The 19,262-nt window shown below is 38.3% G+C and overlaps 1 protein-coding gene across 1 annotated transcript in view; it reads right to left on the bottom strand.

Annotated features, from left to right (window-relative positions):
• The window catches only part of ANKRD31 (ankyrin repeat domain 31), a 173,190-nt gene that overhangs the window by 116,680 nt on the left and 37,248 nt on the right, over positions 1 to 19,262 (bottom strand). Inside the window, exons 5-7 of the mRNA XM_037000313.2 lie at positions 10,872 to 10,948; positions 4,732 to 4,775; positions 1,754 to 2,305 (exon numbers count right to left, since the gene is read on the bottom strand). Of these exons, the coding sequence (XP_036856208.2) occupies positions 1,754 to 2,305; positions 4,732 to 4,775; positions 10,872 to 10,948 (673 nt within the window). The remainder of the gene's footprint in view (positions 1 to 1,753; positions 2,306 to 4,731; positions 4,776 to 10,871; positions 10,949 to 19,262) is intronic.

The raw sequence follows: 19,262 nt of genomic DNA, 5'->3' as shown, positions 1-19,262 counted from the left end.
TGATAAGAAACACATAAAAACAACAGAAATATTAAACTAAGCAAAATCAATGTTCTTGTTCAGCCGATATTTTGTGATTTGTCAGCAGCAAGTGATATTTTGTGGGATAAGACAGTATATAACCTCCATTACATTGATATTAAAAAGTTACCAGTATATAAGGAATGGCTATAACTCCCTCATCATAATCCACTAGATTTAATTTTCATGAAGATATGTTTTTTATACAAAGCATGTAAACGTTCCCTGAGCTTATTTATATATCCATTTGCAAAGCTTTGCAGGGTAGAAAGTTTCACATTTTAATTTCACCTCAGTAAAAGAGCATTTAATTTTACTTACTCTAAACCAATCTCCTTTCTACATTTAAAAACATCTTTTCCTTTTATTTTTTTGAAGACTTGACAAATTCATACTCACTCTATTGATACCAATCATAACTTCCTATACTTTATTCATATTATCTCCCTTCAGATTAGAATACTGGAATGTTTAATTCGATCTTTATGCCTTATTCTTATGATTAGTTTATCTTTCTCTAGATTTTTTTTGGTCCTATTATGTCTTTTTTGAGATTTTTTTTTCCTGATGGGAACTTTATGATTATTATTTTATTATTCCAGGTGTGTATGTTGCAACACAAGCTTAATATCATGTTACTTAAATCATCCCAGGGATGTTTTTAGGAGCATTGTAGTAATAGCCAAAAGAAAAAAAGAAACAATCTAAATGACCATCTTTAGTGAATTGGTTAAATAAATTATACAATATATCCATACAGTGGAATACCATTCAGCAAGTAAAAAGATTTAAGTAGTGTGCTGCATTTGCTGACACAGATAACCAAGATGTATTAATAAATTTAAAAAAAACAAGTTGAAAAGCATTATAGATAATATAATCCCATTTATATAAAATAAATTTACATAAAATATGCAGAGAAAAAATTGGGAGACAGGTACACCACACTGTTAACAATGATTATCTCTGAAAACCATAATTGTGGAGGACTTTTTCTTACTATATTATTATGTATTGCTGTAATGTTGAATTTTTTTATAATGAAGATATGCTACTATCATAATCAGGAAAAAAATAAAGATTGTTTTTAAAAGGAGAAACACTGACAATATGAAAAAGGGATTTTGCAAGCAGTAGGCCACTACAGCATCTCCAGGCATAATACTGTGGGGATTCTAAAGCCCCAAAACTGTGCCACCTGGCAGTATCCTCAGACGTAGAATGCAAAGTTCTGCCGGAGGAGGCATAATTTTTTCCCTCTCCTGACAACCCAACTGCATGTATTCTATGTCCAACTAGAAATCAGTGTTGGGTATCTCATCTCTATTTTGCACTCATGTAGACTCAGTGTTTTTCTGAGCTAATTGAAAACTCTGGCAAAGAATTCTTTCCTTCCTATATATAAGCAATCTGTCTTTTCAGGTCTTTTGGGGGGAAACTTATCTATTTAATGTTTAATTCCCTTGAAAACTCACCTTGGGAACCTCTAAAAAAGATCACTGTACACATCAAAATCAAATACTATCTTCCAAGTGTTGATTTTTGGGTAGAAGGTTTGAATTTCAAATGAAGTCTATGGGCAATGAAGACTTCTTAAAGGGTACTATAAAAGGCAAAATTATAGACTCACACTTGCACTTACATGCTGCACTAAAAGATGCCTGTCCTGCAGCTCAGCTAACTTAGAATCCTGTTCAAATGGTGGAGTAGAACAAAGAGACTCAAAATTCACCTCTGCTATTTGTGTGCAATCTTCACTGGTCTGAGACATGCTGCACTCCACTCCTAAACATTCATTTCCAGTACTGAGACTGCTGCCTCCTTCTTTCCTGTGACAGATGGGTCCTACCTTGGCTTCTGATAAGGTGTTTAGTGCTGCAAACAAGTCAGCTGGCAATGCATCATCCTTTGTGGTTTCTAGTAAATCTCTGTGACATGTCGAAGGTGTTGATATGGAACTCAGAGAGTTGCTCAAAGGCTTCATCAACTCCCTAGGTTCACAATCACTCATTTCAAACAGTCTTTCCTCCTGGGAGGTTTCTGGTGATGTCAGTAACCTTTCTAAGACAGACACAAAAGTTTCAAGAGAGCTTCCTTCATCCTTAGTTTCTTCAGAAGTCATGGTCAATGTGACTTCCTTTCCAGGCTCAGAAAATGTATTTGGTGCTGCTAAGATCTTCTCTACCTCAATTAAGGATTTCTCTTTCACAGCAACGATATCAGATACTTTAATAGCAGCATCCGAAAGGTTAATTTCAGGAGAGCATCCATCTGCATTTAGTTCCTGTGTATTCCAAATAGAAATTGCATCATTATAGCACATACAATGAAGTGTCTAAAATGAAAACCTTATAGTTTTCAAGTTAATCATGTTGGTAAACTATCACCAGAAAGTTTTATCAACTTTCCTCCTCTTCCATAAACATAAATACTCTTTATTAATTTCCTAAACCAAATCACTAACAACTTTAAATATATGGTTAAACACTGAATAGTGAACCAAGGGTAAAAGTGGATAGTAATTATAAATGGCAAATTATCTGTGCTAATAGAAGAGGCAGAGACGGCATGGCTGTTTAAATTAACAGTTGATCTCAAAACTTCACTGACATTTGTGTTGTAAAATTCTCCCCTGCCAAAAATCACTATTGAATTTTATAAATATTTTTAACCTATAATAAAATTGGTTATAGTTTCATCTTTTTATCCCCACCTCTGCATGAATATGTAAATATGAAGTAAAAAGGCCAAAAAGACAGGTGGTTAGAGAGAAAAACAGGAGGACAATTCCAGGTAAATATTATGAGCCTTGGGTCTATGTTTTGGTTGCTCTAAACAAAAAACACAAACCTTTCATTTCTAAATGACTATTAATTTTCAAAGATACAACTTTAATAGGTTATACCTATTCTCACAATGTTTCTCATGCACAAAATATATCAGACTTCCTCTTTTGAAATTGCTTTCAAGTTCCACTTATAAGCCATTCAAGAAAATCTCAATACTTTAAAGGTACTGAACTTTTTTCAATATTAAAAACTGTTAATTTGTTTGACCTTCAATAAAAGAATGAGTTTCAATGACTTCTGGCTGTTTGACAAAATCAAATCCACCCACCACTGACATGTACTCTGACAGGATGCACTGCAATCTGTAAGACCTCTAATATCCTGATTTAATAACTGAAAACCATTTTTCCCCTCTCTTCCTTTTCTACCTGCCAATATTTATCTTCTTTGTAAATAGCATACAGAGCTTAAGAAGATATATTTATTTACTAGTAATACAAACTATAATTTGCTCAGAAAGATAGAAGGAACTTAGAAGGAATTCAAGAACCAGATCCTTCCAGTCACAGTTCAAGGGGTCCCTCCTATTTGAAGTCCTTGTAGCTATTAAATTCAAGGCCCACATGTAATAAAGTATATGTGTCTGTGTGTGTATAAGCCTACCCTAAAAGAACTTAACATCTAATTGAGGATTGAAGGCATAAATACATAAGAAATTACAGTATAAATAATGTCAAAAACATTGTATGAACTCAGATATATGGCATAAACTACAGAGGCTATTGTGTTACAAAATAAGTTTTCTGGAGGGAAAGAAAAGGGGATGCAATGGAGGGTTTTCATGATTGGTTGAAAAAAAATGCTTGGTTAAACAAAGTTAAACATGTATCTTTACCACAAGACTTTTCAGAGCCATGCGCATTATTATAAATCTCTGAGGAGACTTCAGGATATAGTATTCTCCAAACATCTTTGTTCCAAAAAATTCTCTTTCTCAGATCTATTAATGTCACAGGATGCAAGTGATTGGAAATTACTGATATAGTCAATGAATAATGAATGCTAAAGAGGGAGCAATTTACTTTAGTCAAGATCACCAGAGTCATCTAAAAAAGATCCATAGAAGAAAAGGGACTTGAGTCAGAAATTAAGTATTTGTGAAGGGGTAAAAGAGAGGAGCACATATTTATTAAGCACCAACTAGGAGCCAGTTACCATGAGCTGTCACTGCTCTCAGTCCTCATAATGATCCTGTGAAATGGATATCACTATTCAAATGACATACTTGCCCTTTGAATGCACATCTATCTGGTTCCAAACCTTATGCTCTTTCCCTTGCTTTCTGGCTCCTGACTTGAACAAAGTCACAGAGTTGGGAAAAGTGTGAAGTACAGCTAAGATGAACTAAGATACACATATGGTGGGGTTGGCCTAGGGAGGTCCTTGATTGCTTGAGTCCACTGTGTGCGAAGCCAGTCTTACAGTTCTGATTCCCCATAGCAACATGCAGAAAGCAAAGTCTAAACGAGCATTCAATACAGTTTCTGATTAGGAACCAGAAGATGGGAAAGTAGTATCTAGCAGGAAATATTAAAGGAACTAGGGTAACAGACAAACCAACAAAAAGCGTTTTTGTTACATCATATCAGCAACCAATTTGATAAGTTATATACTTCTCCTCTAGATAAAGAATAAAAGATAATGATGGATAAGAAACATATCAAGAAAATATTATTTCATCAGAGATAAGGAAGAATACTGGAAGGGGATGTTAGATGCAAATAGATTTCTATCTATTAAATTGGTTTAACCATGTTCCTGACTAGGGGAAGCATACATGAGCGTGATATGTAAAGCAATGTAACTTTTTAAAAATTTAAACCCATGATCTGCATAGCTAACCTCTGTCATACAGACCAACCTTTTCTGGGTGTGGCAAAACTTCAGGATTTTCCACTTCAGGCCCTAGAAGATAACAATATTATTTTTTCATCCCAGTTTTATTCAAACACTAAAAGTATACCCTCTCACTCAGCATTTCTTAGTCATATAACTTGAAATGACACCATCAGACACTCATGTGACATATCAAACATTTTATAAATATTATACCAATTTACTGATAGAAAAGTATTATCACTATACTGGCAATTATCAAAGAAAATTATTCCATTTCTTAAACAAATATTTTATATGAAAGCAGGTAAAATTAAAATTATTTAGAATTACATTACCTAAAAACCTACCACTATTTTGGCTGAATTATTCTAGGTATTTGTAACTACATGAGGAAAACATCTACTCTCTCAGTGTTAACTATCTCTTCCATTATAGGTAATTGATTTTAAATGAATTTATACTGTCAAGTTAAGCATGAAATGGAACACCCCATGTAGGGCCAGAAATAATCAGGAGACTGTTGTAAAAAAATCAGGAGACTGATCTCACCTTCACCACTGGCTCCTCACCCCACCCCTTCTGAAGCAGGAGCTGGGTAACAGCAGTTTATACCAAGTGAAGCTGAAGTAGGATCAGGAAAAAATATTTTTCTGCTACTCCACTCCTCTTGTTTCCTACCTTCACCATCAAGGCCCAAATCCTCTGATGTGCTTAGGTAGGAATTCAGGGCTCACTGGCATTTCAAGCATATATTTGAGTCACTCCTTTGGTTTCTTTTAATTAGGCACTATCCAGAGCTCTCACATAAGCAACTAATTATCAGCTGACCTCAGAATGCACCTCACAAGCTAGACAGGCTTTCAGTGGTAAAAAAAAGTTAGCATTAGATCTGGGGGAAAAAATGGCAGCATGAGAAGTGAGGCAGCAACCTCCTACCAAAACCACATAACACGAAAATACAGCAAATACAACTACTCCTGAAAGAGTGACCAAAAAGAAGACTGCAACTGATGGCTTACATCTGGGGAAAAGAGAAGGATTATCCTCATGGAAAAAGGTAAAGTAGCAAAGCCGCAATCCAGAAGGACCCAAGTCCTCCCCCCACCCCACCTCAATGGCAGAAGAAAGAGAAACAAAATGGGGAGGGAGTAGAAGCCGAGGATTGCTAAATACCAACCCCTGGAGATCTACTCTGGGAGCATGAACCCACATTACATTGTGCTTTGGAGATTAGTGGGGTTGAAAAGCTAAAACAGGTGGAATACTCAAAAAGACTGAGATTCATTCACTTGTGGAGAACAGGTACCCACAACTGGCTGCTCCAGGATACAAGACAGGCAGGTGCTTTAAAAGACTTCCCAACAGCAAGAAGGCTACTAAAGGGGAAAGGATTACACAGAGCTAGTTCCTCAGAAGAAAGGACAGGTGGACAAAATCGTCCTAACACAGTCGGCCCAGCAGGTTGGGAACTTTCAGGAGCTTCAGGTACTACACCCCTGGCTGGCAATACAGCACTCAGACCCCCCCACAGCAATACGCAGGCTGCTGCTCCTTCCTCCCGGTGGGCACCTGTGTGCAAACCTGCTGGCCCCACTATTGTGCCTGGCCAGCTGGAGGGCAGCCCCATCTATGGCAGCTACAGTGGCCTAATGCTGAGGCTCCTCCTTCCATGCTAGGCCCACTGGCACTTGCAGTGGAGGCAGGTACCTCAGCAGGAAGCAGGAAAGAGCTCTTTCCTTCCTGGCACACACCAGTGCTGCTCACTGTCACTCCAGGGGCTGGGAAGATTCCAGACAGTAGAGGACCTGGGCACTAGAAAGTGCCGCCTACACAAAGTTATCGTTCATTAGCATTGTGAAGAGGCAAAAGAACCTTGTTCAAACCAAAATCCCTCAAACACAAAAAAGAGGGCTCAGTGAAACTGAAATCACCAATCTTCTTGATAAAGATTTCAAAATAAAAATCATAAACATGCTCATGGAGCTACAGAAAAATATTCAAAACCTCAGGGAGGACTTCAAGAAAGAGATAGAAAACTTGAAAAACACAGTAACTGAAATGAAACATACAATGGAGGGATTTAAAAGCACATCCAATGAGGTAGAGGAGACAGTAAATGGAATAGAAATTAGAGAATACAAATGCAAAGAAGTTGAGGCACTGAGAGAAGAAAGGATTTCTACGAATGAAGGAATAATAAGAGAACTGTGAGGCCAATCTGAAAGGAACGGTATTTGCATGATGCGGTACCAAAAAAGAAGAGAGAAAAAGGGATAGAAAGTGTCTTTGAGGAAATAATTGCTGAAAACTTCCCCAATCTGGGGAAGGAAGTAGTCTCTCAGGCCATGCAACTGCACAGATCTACCAACACAAGGAACCAAGGAAGACAACACCAAGACATATAATAATTAAAACAGGAAAGATCAAGGATAAGGACAGAGTATTAAAAGCAGCTAGAGAGAGAGAAAAGATCACATGCAAAGGAAAACCCATCAGGCTGTCATCAGGCTTCTCAACAAAAACCTTACAGGCCAGAAAGGAGTGGCATCATACATTCAATGCAATGAAACAGAAGGGCCTCAAACTAACAATACTCTACCTGGCAAGATAATCATTTAAATTTGAAGGAGGGATTAAACAATTTCCAGATAAGCAAAAGAAAAAATTTACCCCCCACAAACCATTTCTACAGTGTATTTCAAAGGGAGTGCTCTAGATGGAAGTGCTCAAAAGGCTAAACAGATGTTACCAGAGAAAATAAAACCACACTAAAGGAAGCAGACCAATTAATTACTAACTAAATACAAAATTAAATCAGCTACCCACAAAGTCAGTCAGTACAGAATATGATACCTAACAGATAAAGAGTGGAGGAGGAAGAAAAAGGGAAGAAAAATAAAGAATCTTTAGATTGCTTTTATAATAGCATAATAAGTGAGTTAAGTTAGACTGTTAGATAGTAAAGAAGCTGCCCTTGAACCTTTGGGAACCACGAATCCAAAGTCTGCAATGGCAATAAATACATATCTATTGAGAATCACCCTAAATGTAAATGGACTAAATGCACCAATCAAAAGACACAAAGTTACAGAATGGATAAAAAAGCAAGACCCATCTATATGCTGTCTACAAGAAACTCACTTCAAATCCAGAGACATACACAGACTAAAAGTCAAGGGATGGAAAAAGATACTTCATGTGAATAACAGGGAGAAAAAGCAGAAGTTGCAGTACTTGTATCAGATAAAATAGACTTCAAAACAAAGAAAGTAACAAGAGACAAAGAAGGACATTATATAATAATAAAGGAGTCAGTCCAACAAGAGGATTTAACCATAATACATATCTATGCACCCAACACAGGAGCACTCAAGTATGTGCAACAAATACTAACAGAATTAAAGAAGGAAAGAGAATACAATGCATTCATTTTAGAGACTTTACCACACCACTCACTCCAAAGGACAGATCAACCAGACAGAAAATAAGTAAAGAGACAGAGGCACAGATAAGTAAAGATTTATTCTTTATCAAAAAGAACAAACTACCTAGGAATAAACCTAACCAAGGAAGTGAAAGTCCTACAGCCTGAAACCTATACAAGATACTCTTGAGAGAAATTAAAGAAGATACAAATAAATGGAAACATCCTGTGCTCATGGATAGGAAGAATTAATATTGTCAAAGTGGCCATCCTGCCTAAAGCAATCTACATATTCAATGCAATCCCTGTCAAAATACTGACAGCATTCTTTAACAAAATAGAGAAAATAGTTCTAAAATTCATATGGAACCACAAAAGACTCCAAATATCCAAAGCAAGCCTGAGAAGGAAGAATTAAGCTGGGGGCATTCACTCCCAAATTTCAAGCTCTACTACAAAGCCACAGTAATCAAGATAATTTGGTACTTCAGAAGAACAGATCCATGGATCAATGGAATAGAATAGAGAGCCCAAATATAAACCCATACATATATGGCCAATTAATATACAATAAAAGAGATGTGAATATACAATGGAGAAAACACAGCCTCTTCAACAACTGGACAGCTACATGTAAGAGAATGAAACTAGATTATTGCCTAACTCCATACGCAAAAGTAAACTCAAAATGGATCAAAGACCTGAATGTAAGTCATGAAACCATACAACTCTTAGAAGATAACACAGGCAAAAATATCCTCAATATAAACATGAGCAACTTTTTCCTGAACACATCTTGGGCAAGGGAAACAAATGTAAAAACTAACAAATGGAACCACATCAAACTAAAAGACTTCTCTTCAGCAAAGGACACCATCAGTAGAACAAAAATGCACCCTATGGTATGGGAGAATATATTAGTAAATGACATATCCGATAAAAGGTTAACATACAAAATGTATAAAGAACTCATAAGGACACCCTACAGTATGGGAGAATATATTCATAAATGACATATCCAAAAACAGGTTAACATCCAAAATATATAAAGAACTCAAATGCCTCAACACCCAAAAAGATTTAAAAATGGGCAGAGGATCTGAACAGATACTTCTCCAAAGAAGAAAAGATGCTCCACATCACTATTTATCAGAGAAATGCAAACTAAAAACTACAATGAGATATTACCTTACACCAGTTAGTATGGCCAACATCCAAAAGACAAGGAACAACAAATGCTGGTGAGGATGTGGAGAAAGGGGAACCCTCCTACACTGCTGGTGGGAATATAAATTAGTTCAAGTATTGTGGAAAGCAATATGGAGGCTCCTCAAAAATCTAAAAATAGAAATACCATTTGACCCAGGAATTCCATTCCTAGGAATTTACCTGAAGAAAGCAGGATTACAGATTCAAAAGAACACTACTATGTTTATTGCAGCACTATTTACAATAGCCAAGACACGGAAGCAACCTAAGTGTTCATCAGTAGATGAATCGATAAAGAACAGGTGGTACATACACACAATGGAATATTATTCAGCCACAGAAGAAAACAAATCCTACCATTTGCCACAACATGGATGGAGCTAGAAGGTATTATGCTCAGTTAAATAAGCTATGTGAAGAAAGACAAGTACCAAATGACTTCACTCATTTGTAGAGTGTAACAACAAAGCAAAACTGAAGGAACTAAACAGCAGCATATTCACAGACTCCAAGAAGGGACTAGCGATTACCAAAGGGAAGGGGGTGGGGAGAAGGTATGGGGAGGGAGGGAGAAAGATTAAGAGGTATTATGATTAACACACTTAATGTAGGGGCATCTGGGGAAGGCAGTACAGCACACAGAAGACAAGTAGTGACTCTATAGCATCTTACTATGCTGATGGACAGTGACTGAAATGGTTATAGGGGGGACTTGATAATATGGATGAATGTAATAACCACAATGTTGCTCATGTGAAACCTTCATAAGATTGTATATCAATGGTATCTTAATAAAAAAATTAGCATTAATATGCTTGTTGAGTTTACATCCTACAAAAATCTATTGGGTTTTGTTTTGTTTTGTTTTGTTTTTTGCTTCACCTTTGCTGTTTGATGTTGAAAAGCTATGAAAATCAGCTGAAAACTTTAGTATTATGGCATTCTACTTCTTCATAGCAAAAAGTTGTAAGAATAAATAAGTTATTATCTTTGCATTAGAATCCTTTGTGCCAAGCACTGATGATATATTATACTTTCTATATCTTGCTATTGCTGTAGTAACAAAACAGTAGGAGAACTGACCACTAAGAATACTTACTACACTGACATACAACATATATTAATATTCACTCTGGAAGAGCCACTAGGAGACACCTTAAAGAGAAACACAGCTATCCTGTTATACAGCTGAAAACCAAGGTAAATGGACTGCATGACTGCCCATCAATAAAGATGCTATACATATGAAGAATGTTATGAACAGAGAAAACAAACACTTTAAATTTGAGCTCCAAAATTACAGAAGAGTAGACATTTGGAATAGCAGGATTGACTGCATCTGAGCTGCTTCTCATATGGGCAACTTCAAGCAGCATAAGGACAGCAGTTAACACTGATTTCATATGTAAAAATGTTTAACAACAATCTACAATAGACCAGCCTGGTTGTAAATAAATCCGTATGTAACTAAGCATTCCATTTTTATACAGACAAATTTACTTTATATAAGTATACCCATGAAAACATACCTCGAATACTCTGGTGGCTCAGTGACAGTTCAGCCTGGGGAAATGACACAGTGAACACTGAACAATTTTTTCTAGTCCTAAAAATTAAATCAGTGAATAAATGAATAAATGTAAATTTTTTAACTGAAAGGATAAAACACTATTTCTTATTCAAATACAATTTAAAATTTCATTTAAAGGAATTTCAAAATAGGTTAATTTTATTGGCTACATCATTGAATTATTATTTTTCTAATTAACTACCAGTTTGCTAACATTGACATTTCAAGTAGTTGCAAAATGAAGGAGAGTTGAAAAATTAATGGATAAACCTCAGATTTGTAAACAAGTTAAACTACAATAAGGTCTGAAAGTAACTTTGGAAATAGATGTCTGTCAAATAGGGATGGGGGTGGTCAGGGAGAAAGATTGGTCCTGAATTATGTAGCTTGGCTATCTAAATCCTCAAATACACTTAAAGTTTGTCATGATAGTTTTAAATGTTAAATGAAAGTCACTAATAAGAAAATTATCAGACATTATTTATCATTCTTGTATTTCATAGCAGACAAAGAAAAGGCAGTAAATGTTGAAGGAAAGAGGCTGAAAGCACAGTAAGGGACAAGCTAATATGCATTTTCTATCAAATGCCCTGGGAAATTAAAAGTTGATTGAAGAAAAGCCATCAGTTAAGTAAATATTTTCTCAATTTAATTTACTATACATATGCAATCAAGATATCTCCCTTAAAAAAAAAAACTCGGGGGCAGAGCCAGGATGTCAGCGTGAGTAGAGCAGTGGAAATCTCCTCCCAAAAACACATAGATCTATGAAAATATAACAAAGAAAACACTTCCTAAAATAGAGACCAGAGGACACAGGACAACAACCAGACCACATCCACACCTGCAAGAACCCAGCGCCTTGCGAAGGGGGTAAGATACAAGCCCCGGCGGGACCCGAGCGCCCCTCCCCCCGGCTCCCGGGGGGTGGAAAGAAACCGGAGCGGTTTTTTTTTTTTTGGCGACTGCTTTTTGGAAGCCTTAAAGGGACAGGGACCCGGTCCTAGGGAGGCAGGGAGGCAGGACCGGTGAGCAGGTGCCTGGGACCGGCGCCTGAGGACAAAGAATATTGAGCATTTTTCCCTGTGGGACCGGTGGGCGGGTGCCTGAGATCGGCGCCTGAGGACGGAGGAAATCGCGCGTTTTCCCCCTTTTTTTTCTCTTTTTGGTGAGTGCTATTTGGAAGCCTTAAAGGGACAGGGACCCGGGTGCTAGGGAGGCAGAGCAGCAGGACCGGTGAGCGGGTGCCTGGGACCGGCGCCTGAGGACAAAGAATATCGCGCATTTTTCCCTGTGGGACTGGTGGGCGGGTGCCTGAGACTGGCGCCTGAGGATGGAGGAAATCGCGCGTTTTTCCCCTTTTTTTTTTCTCTTTTTGGCGAGTGCTTTTTGGAAGTCTTAAAGGGACAGGGACCCCAATACCAGCGAAACAGGGCAGCAAGACTGGTGAGCGGGTGCCTGAGACCGGCGCCTGGGTTCAAAGAAAATCGCGCGTTATTCCCAATACTAGGGAGGCAGGGCGGCGGGACCGGTGGGCGGGGGCCTGGGGCCGGCACCTGAGAACAAAAAAAATGGCGCGTTTCTCCCTTTTTTTTTCACGAGTGTTTTTTGGAGGCCTTGGAGGGATGGGGACCACAGTGCTAGGGAGGCAGGGCAGCAGGACTGCTGGGTGGGTACCTGGGACTGGAGCCAGAGGAAAAACGATATCACACGTTTTTCCCCTTTTTTTTTTTTTTTTTTGGCGGGTGCTTTTTGGAAGCCTTGAAGGGACAGGGACCCCGGTGCTACACAGGCAGGGCAGCAGGACCAGTGACTGGGTGCCTGGGACTGGTGCATGAGGACAAAAAAAATCGCGTGTTTTTACCTTTTTTTTTTTTTTCTGTTTCCTCTCTCATTGTTGCTGTTGTTGCTTTGGTTTGGAGAGTGCTTTTTGGAAGTCTTAAAGGGGCAGGACAGGACACTTAGACCAGAGGCAGGGAATCTGAGGATCTCTGGGCACTCTACACCCCTAGGCAAAAGGGAGCACAGAGGCCCCTTATGGACATAAATAGCCTCCCGGCCGCTCCCCCTCCAACGGGGCTCCACCATTTTGGAGGAGCAGCCCCAGCGAGGCCACGCCCATAGCAACAGCAGAAATAAACTCCATAGCAAACGGGCAGGTAGCAGAAGCCCTGTCTGCACACAGCTGACAAGCATAAGCCACTAAAGGATGCTATTCTCCCAGGAGAGGAAGGCCACAAACCAACAAGAAGGGAAGCTCTTCCAGCGGTGACTCGTACCAGCTCTGCACACTATCTCTATCAGCATGAAAAGGCAAAACTACAGGCAGACAAAGATCACAGAGACAACACCTGAGAAGGAGACAGACCTAACAAGTCCTCCTAAAAAAGAATTCAAAATAAAAATCATGAACATGCTGACAGAGATGCAGAGAAAAATGCAAGAGCAATGGGATGAAGTCTGGAGGGAGATTACAGATGTCAGGATGGAGATCACAGAAGTGAAACAATCCCTGGAAGAGTTTATAAGCAGAATGGATAAGATGCAAGAGGCCATTGAAGGAATAGAAGCCAGAGAACATGAACGTATAGAAGCTGACATAGAGAGAGATAAAAGGATCTCCAGGAATGAAACAACACTATGAGAACTATGTGACCAATCCAAAAGGAATTCCAAAAGGAATAATATAGGGGTACCAGAAGAAAAAGAAAGAGGAAAAGGGATTGAAAGTCTCTTTGAAGAAATAATTGCTGAAAACTTCCCCAAACTGGGAGAGGAAATAATCGAACAGACCATGGAATTCCACAGAACCCCCAACAGAATGGCATGATATACTTAATGCAATGAAACAGAAGGGCCTTGAACCAAGGATACTGTATCCAGCACGACTATCATTTAAATATGATGGCGGGATTAAACAATTCCCAGACAAGCAAAAGCTGAGGGAAATTGCTTCCCACAAACCACCTCCACAGGGCATCCTACAGGCACTGCTCTAGATGGGAGCACTCCTAAAAAGAGCACAGAACAAAACACACAACATATGAAGAATGGAGGAGGAGAAATAAGAAGGGAGAGAAGAAAAGAATCTCCAGACAGTGTATATAACAGCTCAATAAGCAAGCTAAGTTAGGCAGTAAGATACTAAAGAAGCTAACCTTGAACCTTTGGTAACCACGAATCTAAAGCCTGCAATGGCAATAAGTACATATCTCTCAATAGTCACCCTAAATGTAAATGGACTTAATGCACCAATCAAAAGACACAGAGTAATAGAATGGATAAAAAAGCAAGACCTGTCTATATGCTGCTTACAAGAAACTCACCTTAAACCCAAAGACAAGCACAGACTAAAAGTCAAGGGATGGAAAAACATATTTCAGGCAAACAACAGTGAGAAGAAAGCAGGGGTTGTGGTACTAATATCAGACAAAATAGACTTCAAAACAAAGAAAGTAACAAGAGATAAAGAAGGACACTACATAGTGATAAAGGGCTCAGTCCAACAAGAGGATATAACCATTCTAAATTTATATGCACCCAATACAGGAGCACCAGCATATGTGAAACAAATACTAACAGAACTAAAGAGGGAATAGACTGCAATGCATTCATTGTAGGAGACTTCAACACACCACTCACCCCAAAGGATAGATCCACCGGGAAGAAAATAAGTAACGACACACAGGCACTGAACAACACACTAGAAGAGATGGACCTAATAGACATCTATAGAACTCTACATCCAAAAGCAACAGGACATACATTATTTTCAAGTGCACATGGAATATTCTCCAAAACAGACCACATACTAGCTCACAAAAAGAGCCTCAGTAAATTCCAAAATATTGAAATTCTACCAACCAATTTTTCAGACCACAAAGGTATAAAAGTAGAAATAAATTCTACAAAGAAAACAAAAAGGCTCACAAAAACATGGAGGCTTAACAACATTCTACTAAATAATCAATGGATCAATGAACAAATCAAAATAGAGATCAAGGAATATATAGAAACAAATGACAACAACAACACTAAGCCCCAACTTCTGTGGGACGCAGCGAAAGCAGTCTTAAGAGGAAAGTATGTAGCAATCCAGGCACACTTGAAGAAGGAAGAACAATCCCAAATGAATAGTCTAACATCACAATTATCAAAACTGGAAAAAGAAGAACAAATGAGGCCTAAAGTCAGCAGAAGGAGGGACATAATAAAGATCAGAGAATAATTAAACAAAATTGAGAAGAATAAAACAACAGCAAAAATCAATGAAACCAAGAGCTGATTCTTTGAGAAAATACACAAAATAGATAAGCCTCTAGCCAAACTTATTAAGAGAAAAAGAGAATCAACACAAATCAACATAATCAGAAATGAGAATGGAAAAATCACGACAGACTCCACAGAAATACAAAGAATTATTAAAGACTACTATGAAAACCTATATGCCAACAAGCGGGAAAACCTAGAAGAATTGGACAACTTCCTAGAAAAACACAACCTCTCAAGAATGACCAAGGAAGAAACACAAAAGTTAAACAAACCAATTACGAGCAAAGAAATTGAAACGGTAATCAAAAAACTACCCAAGAACAAAACACTGGGGCCGGACAGATTTACCTTGGAATTCTATCAGACACACAGAGAAGACATAATACCCATTCTACTTAAAGTGTTCCAAAAAACAGAAGAAGAGGGAATACTCCCAAACTCATTCTATGAAGCCAACATCACTCTAATACCAAAACCAGGCAAAGACCCCACCAAAAAAGAAAATTACAGACCAATATCCCTGATGAATGTAGATGCAAAAAAACTCAATAAAATATTAGCAAACAGAATTCAACAGTATATCAAAAGGATCATACACCATGACCAAGTGGGATTCATCCCAGGGATGCAAGGATGGTACAACATTCGAAAATCCATCAACATCATCCACCACATCAACAAAAAGAAAGACAAAAACCACATGATCATCTCCATAGATGCTGAAAAAGCATTTGACAAAATTCAACATCCATTCATGATAAAAACTCTCAGCAAAATGGGAATAGAGGGCAAGTACCTCAACATAATAAAGGCCAGATATGATAAACGCACAGCCAGCATTATACTGAACAGCGAGAAGCTGAAAGCATTTCCTCTGAGATCGGGAACCAGACAGGGATGCCCACTCTCCCCACTCTTATTTAACATATACTGGAGGTCCTAGCCACGGCAATCAGACAAAACAAAGAAATACAAGGAATCCAGATTGGTAAAGAAGAAGTTAAACTGTCACTATTTGCAGATGATATGATACTGTACATAAAAAAACCCTAAAGACTCCACTCCAAAACTACTGGAACTGATATCAGAATACAGCAAAGTTGCAGGATACAAAATTAACACACAGAAATCTGTAGCTTTCCTATACACTAACAATCAATCAATAGAAAGAGAAATCAGGAAAACAATTCCATTCACCATTGCATCAAAAAGAATAAAATACCTAGGAATAAACCTAACCAAAGAAGTGAAAGACTGATACTCTGAAAACTACAAGTCACTCTTAAGAGAAATTAAAGGGGACACTAATAAATGGAAACTCATCCCATGCTCATGGCTAGGAAGAATTTATATCGTCAAAATGGCCATCATGCCCAAAGCAATATACAGACTTGATACAATCCCTCTCAAATTACCTGCAACATTCTTCAATGAATTGGAACAAATAATTCAAAAATTCATATGGAAACACCAAAGACCCCGAATAGCCAAAGCAATCCTGAAAAAGAAGAATAAAGTAGGGGGGATCTCACTCCCCAACTTCAAGCTCTACTACAAAGCCATAGTAATCAAGACAATTTGTTACTGGCACAAGAACAGAGCAACAGACCAGTGGAACAGATTAGAGACTCCAGAAATTAACCCAAACATATATGGTCAATTAATATTTGATAAAGGAGCCATGGACATACAATGGCAAAATGACAGTCTCTTCAACAGATGGTGCTGGCAAAACTGGACAGCTACATGTAGGAGAATGAAACTGGACCATTGTCTCACCCCATATACAAAGGTAAACTCAAAATGGATCAAAGACCTGAATGTAAGTCATGAAACCATTAAACTCTTGGAAAAAAACATAGGCAAAAACCTCTTAGACATAAACATGAGTGACCTCTTCTTGAACACATCTCCCCGGGCAAGGAAAACAACAGCAAAAATGAGCAAGTGGGACTACATTAAGCTGAAAAGCTTCTGTACAGCGAAAGACACCATCAACAGAACAAAAAGGAACCCTACAGTATGGGAGAATATATTTGAAAATTACAGATCCGATAAAGGCTTGACGTCCAGAATATATAAAGAGCTCACACGCCTCAACAAACAAAAAACAAACAACCCAATTAAAAAATGGGCAGAGGAACTGAACAGACAGTTCTCTAAAAAAGAAATACAGATGGCCAACAGACACATGAAAAGATGCTCCACATCGCTAATTATCAGAGAAATGCAAATTAAAACCACAACGAGGTATCACCTCACACCAGTAAGGATGGCTACCATCCAAAAGACAAACAACAACAAATGTTGGCAAGCTTCTGGAGAAAGGGGAACCCTCCTACACTGCTGGTGGGAATGTAAATTAGTTCAACCATCGTGGAAAGCAGTATGGAGGTTCCTCAAAATGCTCAAAATAGACTTATCATTTGACCCAGGAATTCCACTTCTAGGAATTTACCCTAAGAATGCAGCACTCCAGTTTGAAAAAGGCAGATGCACCCCTATGTTTATCGCAGCACTATTTACAGTAGCCAAGAATTGGAAGCAACCTAAGTGTCCATCAGTAGATGAATGGATAAAGAAGAGTTGGTACATATACACAATGGAATATTATTCAGCCATAAGAAGAAAACAAACCCTACCATTTGCAACAACATGGATGGAGCTAGAGGGTATTATGCTCAGTGAAATAAGCCAAGTGGAGAAAGACAAATACCAAATGATTTCACTCATCTGAGAAGTATAAGAACAAAGGAAAAACTGAAGGAACAAAACAGCAGCGGAATTACAGAACGCAAAAATGGACTAACAGGTACCAAAGGGAAAGGAACTGGGGAGGATGGGTGGGCAGGGAGGGATAAGGGGGGGGAAGAATAAGGGGGATATTAAGATTAGCATGCATGGGGCGGAGGGAGAAAGGGGAGGGTGGGCTGCACAACACAGAGAGGACAAGTAGTGACTCCACAACATTTTGCTAAGCTGATGGACAGTAACCGTAATGTGGTTGTTAGGGGGGACCTGATATAGGGGAGAGCATAGTAAACATAGTATTCTTCATGTAAGTGTAGATAGAAAGAAAGAAAAGAAAGAAAGAAAGAAAGAAAGAAAGGAAAGAAAGGAAAGAAAGGAAGAAAGGAAGAAAGGAAGAAAGAAAGAAAGAAAGAAAGAAAGAAAGAGAAGAAGAGAGAAAGAAAGAAAGAAAGAGAAAGAAAAAAAGAAAGAAAGAGAAAAAGAAGGAAAAAAAGAAAGAAAGAAAGAAAGAAAGAAAGAAAGAAAGAAAGAAAGAAAGAAAGAAAGAAAGAAAGAAAGAAAGAAAGAAAGAAAGAAAGAAAGAAAGAAAGAAAGAAAGAAAGAAAGAAAAGGGGGATTACTCCTTGATAGGATAAAACTATTGGTAAATCAAAGAGATCAATGCATGGTTTAAATATCCCTAATGTTGATCACTTAAAGGGTGTCAGATGGTCAGCTATGGAGGTACTCTTTTCTGATAATATTCCTTTCTCTTAATAAAAAAAAAAAATAAGCAATTCCTGTGTGCTGACCTCCAATGAGTTCTGCACAGTGGTATAGAGGGCATGTCAAAGTGTGGGCAAAGGGTCTGTTTGTTTCTATGCAGAAGATCAAGGCCTAGCTTGGATACCCAGAAAATGAACTAAGATACGATATGAGGAGGAGCTTCCGGCATCAGCACTCTCTGGAGGACTTGTGCCGGGGGATGATCATCAAAAAGCCTCCACAGGGAGCCGGACGATGCTGCGGTTGTGGCTGCATCCAGCCCACCGTCTCCTGGACTTGCCATAGGAATGAGGAGGGAGATGTCTAGGCTGGCATGTGCATACAGTGAGACAACGAATTTGACCGGATCTGTACTGTTGGAACTCAACCAGGAGTTGGGAGGGGTGCAAGTTGTAGCACTCCAAAATCTCATGACTATAGACTATCTATGGTTAAAAGAATATATGGGATGTGAACAGATCCCAGAAATGGGCTGCTTTAATTTGTCTGATTGTTCGAGTACAGTTAGACAATATCCATCATATCATAGATAAATTTTCACAAATGCCTAGGGTGCCTAAAT

Source organism: Manis javanica, chromosome 1 (genome assembly GCF_040802235.1).
Source record: "Manis javanica isolate MJ-LG chromosome 1, MJ_LKY, whole genome shotgun sequence".
In the NCBI taxonomy this organism is placed as follows: Eukaryota; Metazoa; Chordata; class Mammalia; order Pholidota; family Manidae; genus Manis; species Manis javanica.
The sequence above is the reverse complement of the archived record's forward strand: the minus strand, read 5'-3'. Positions and strand labels throughout refer to the sequence as shown.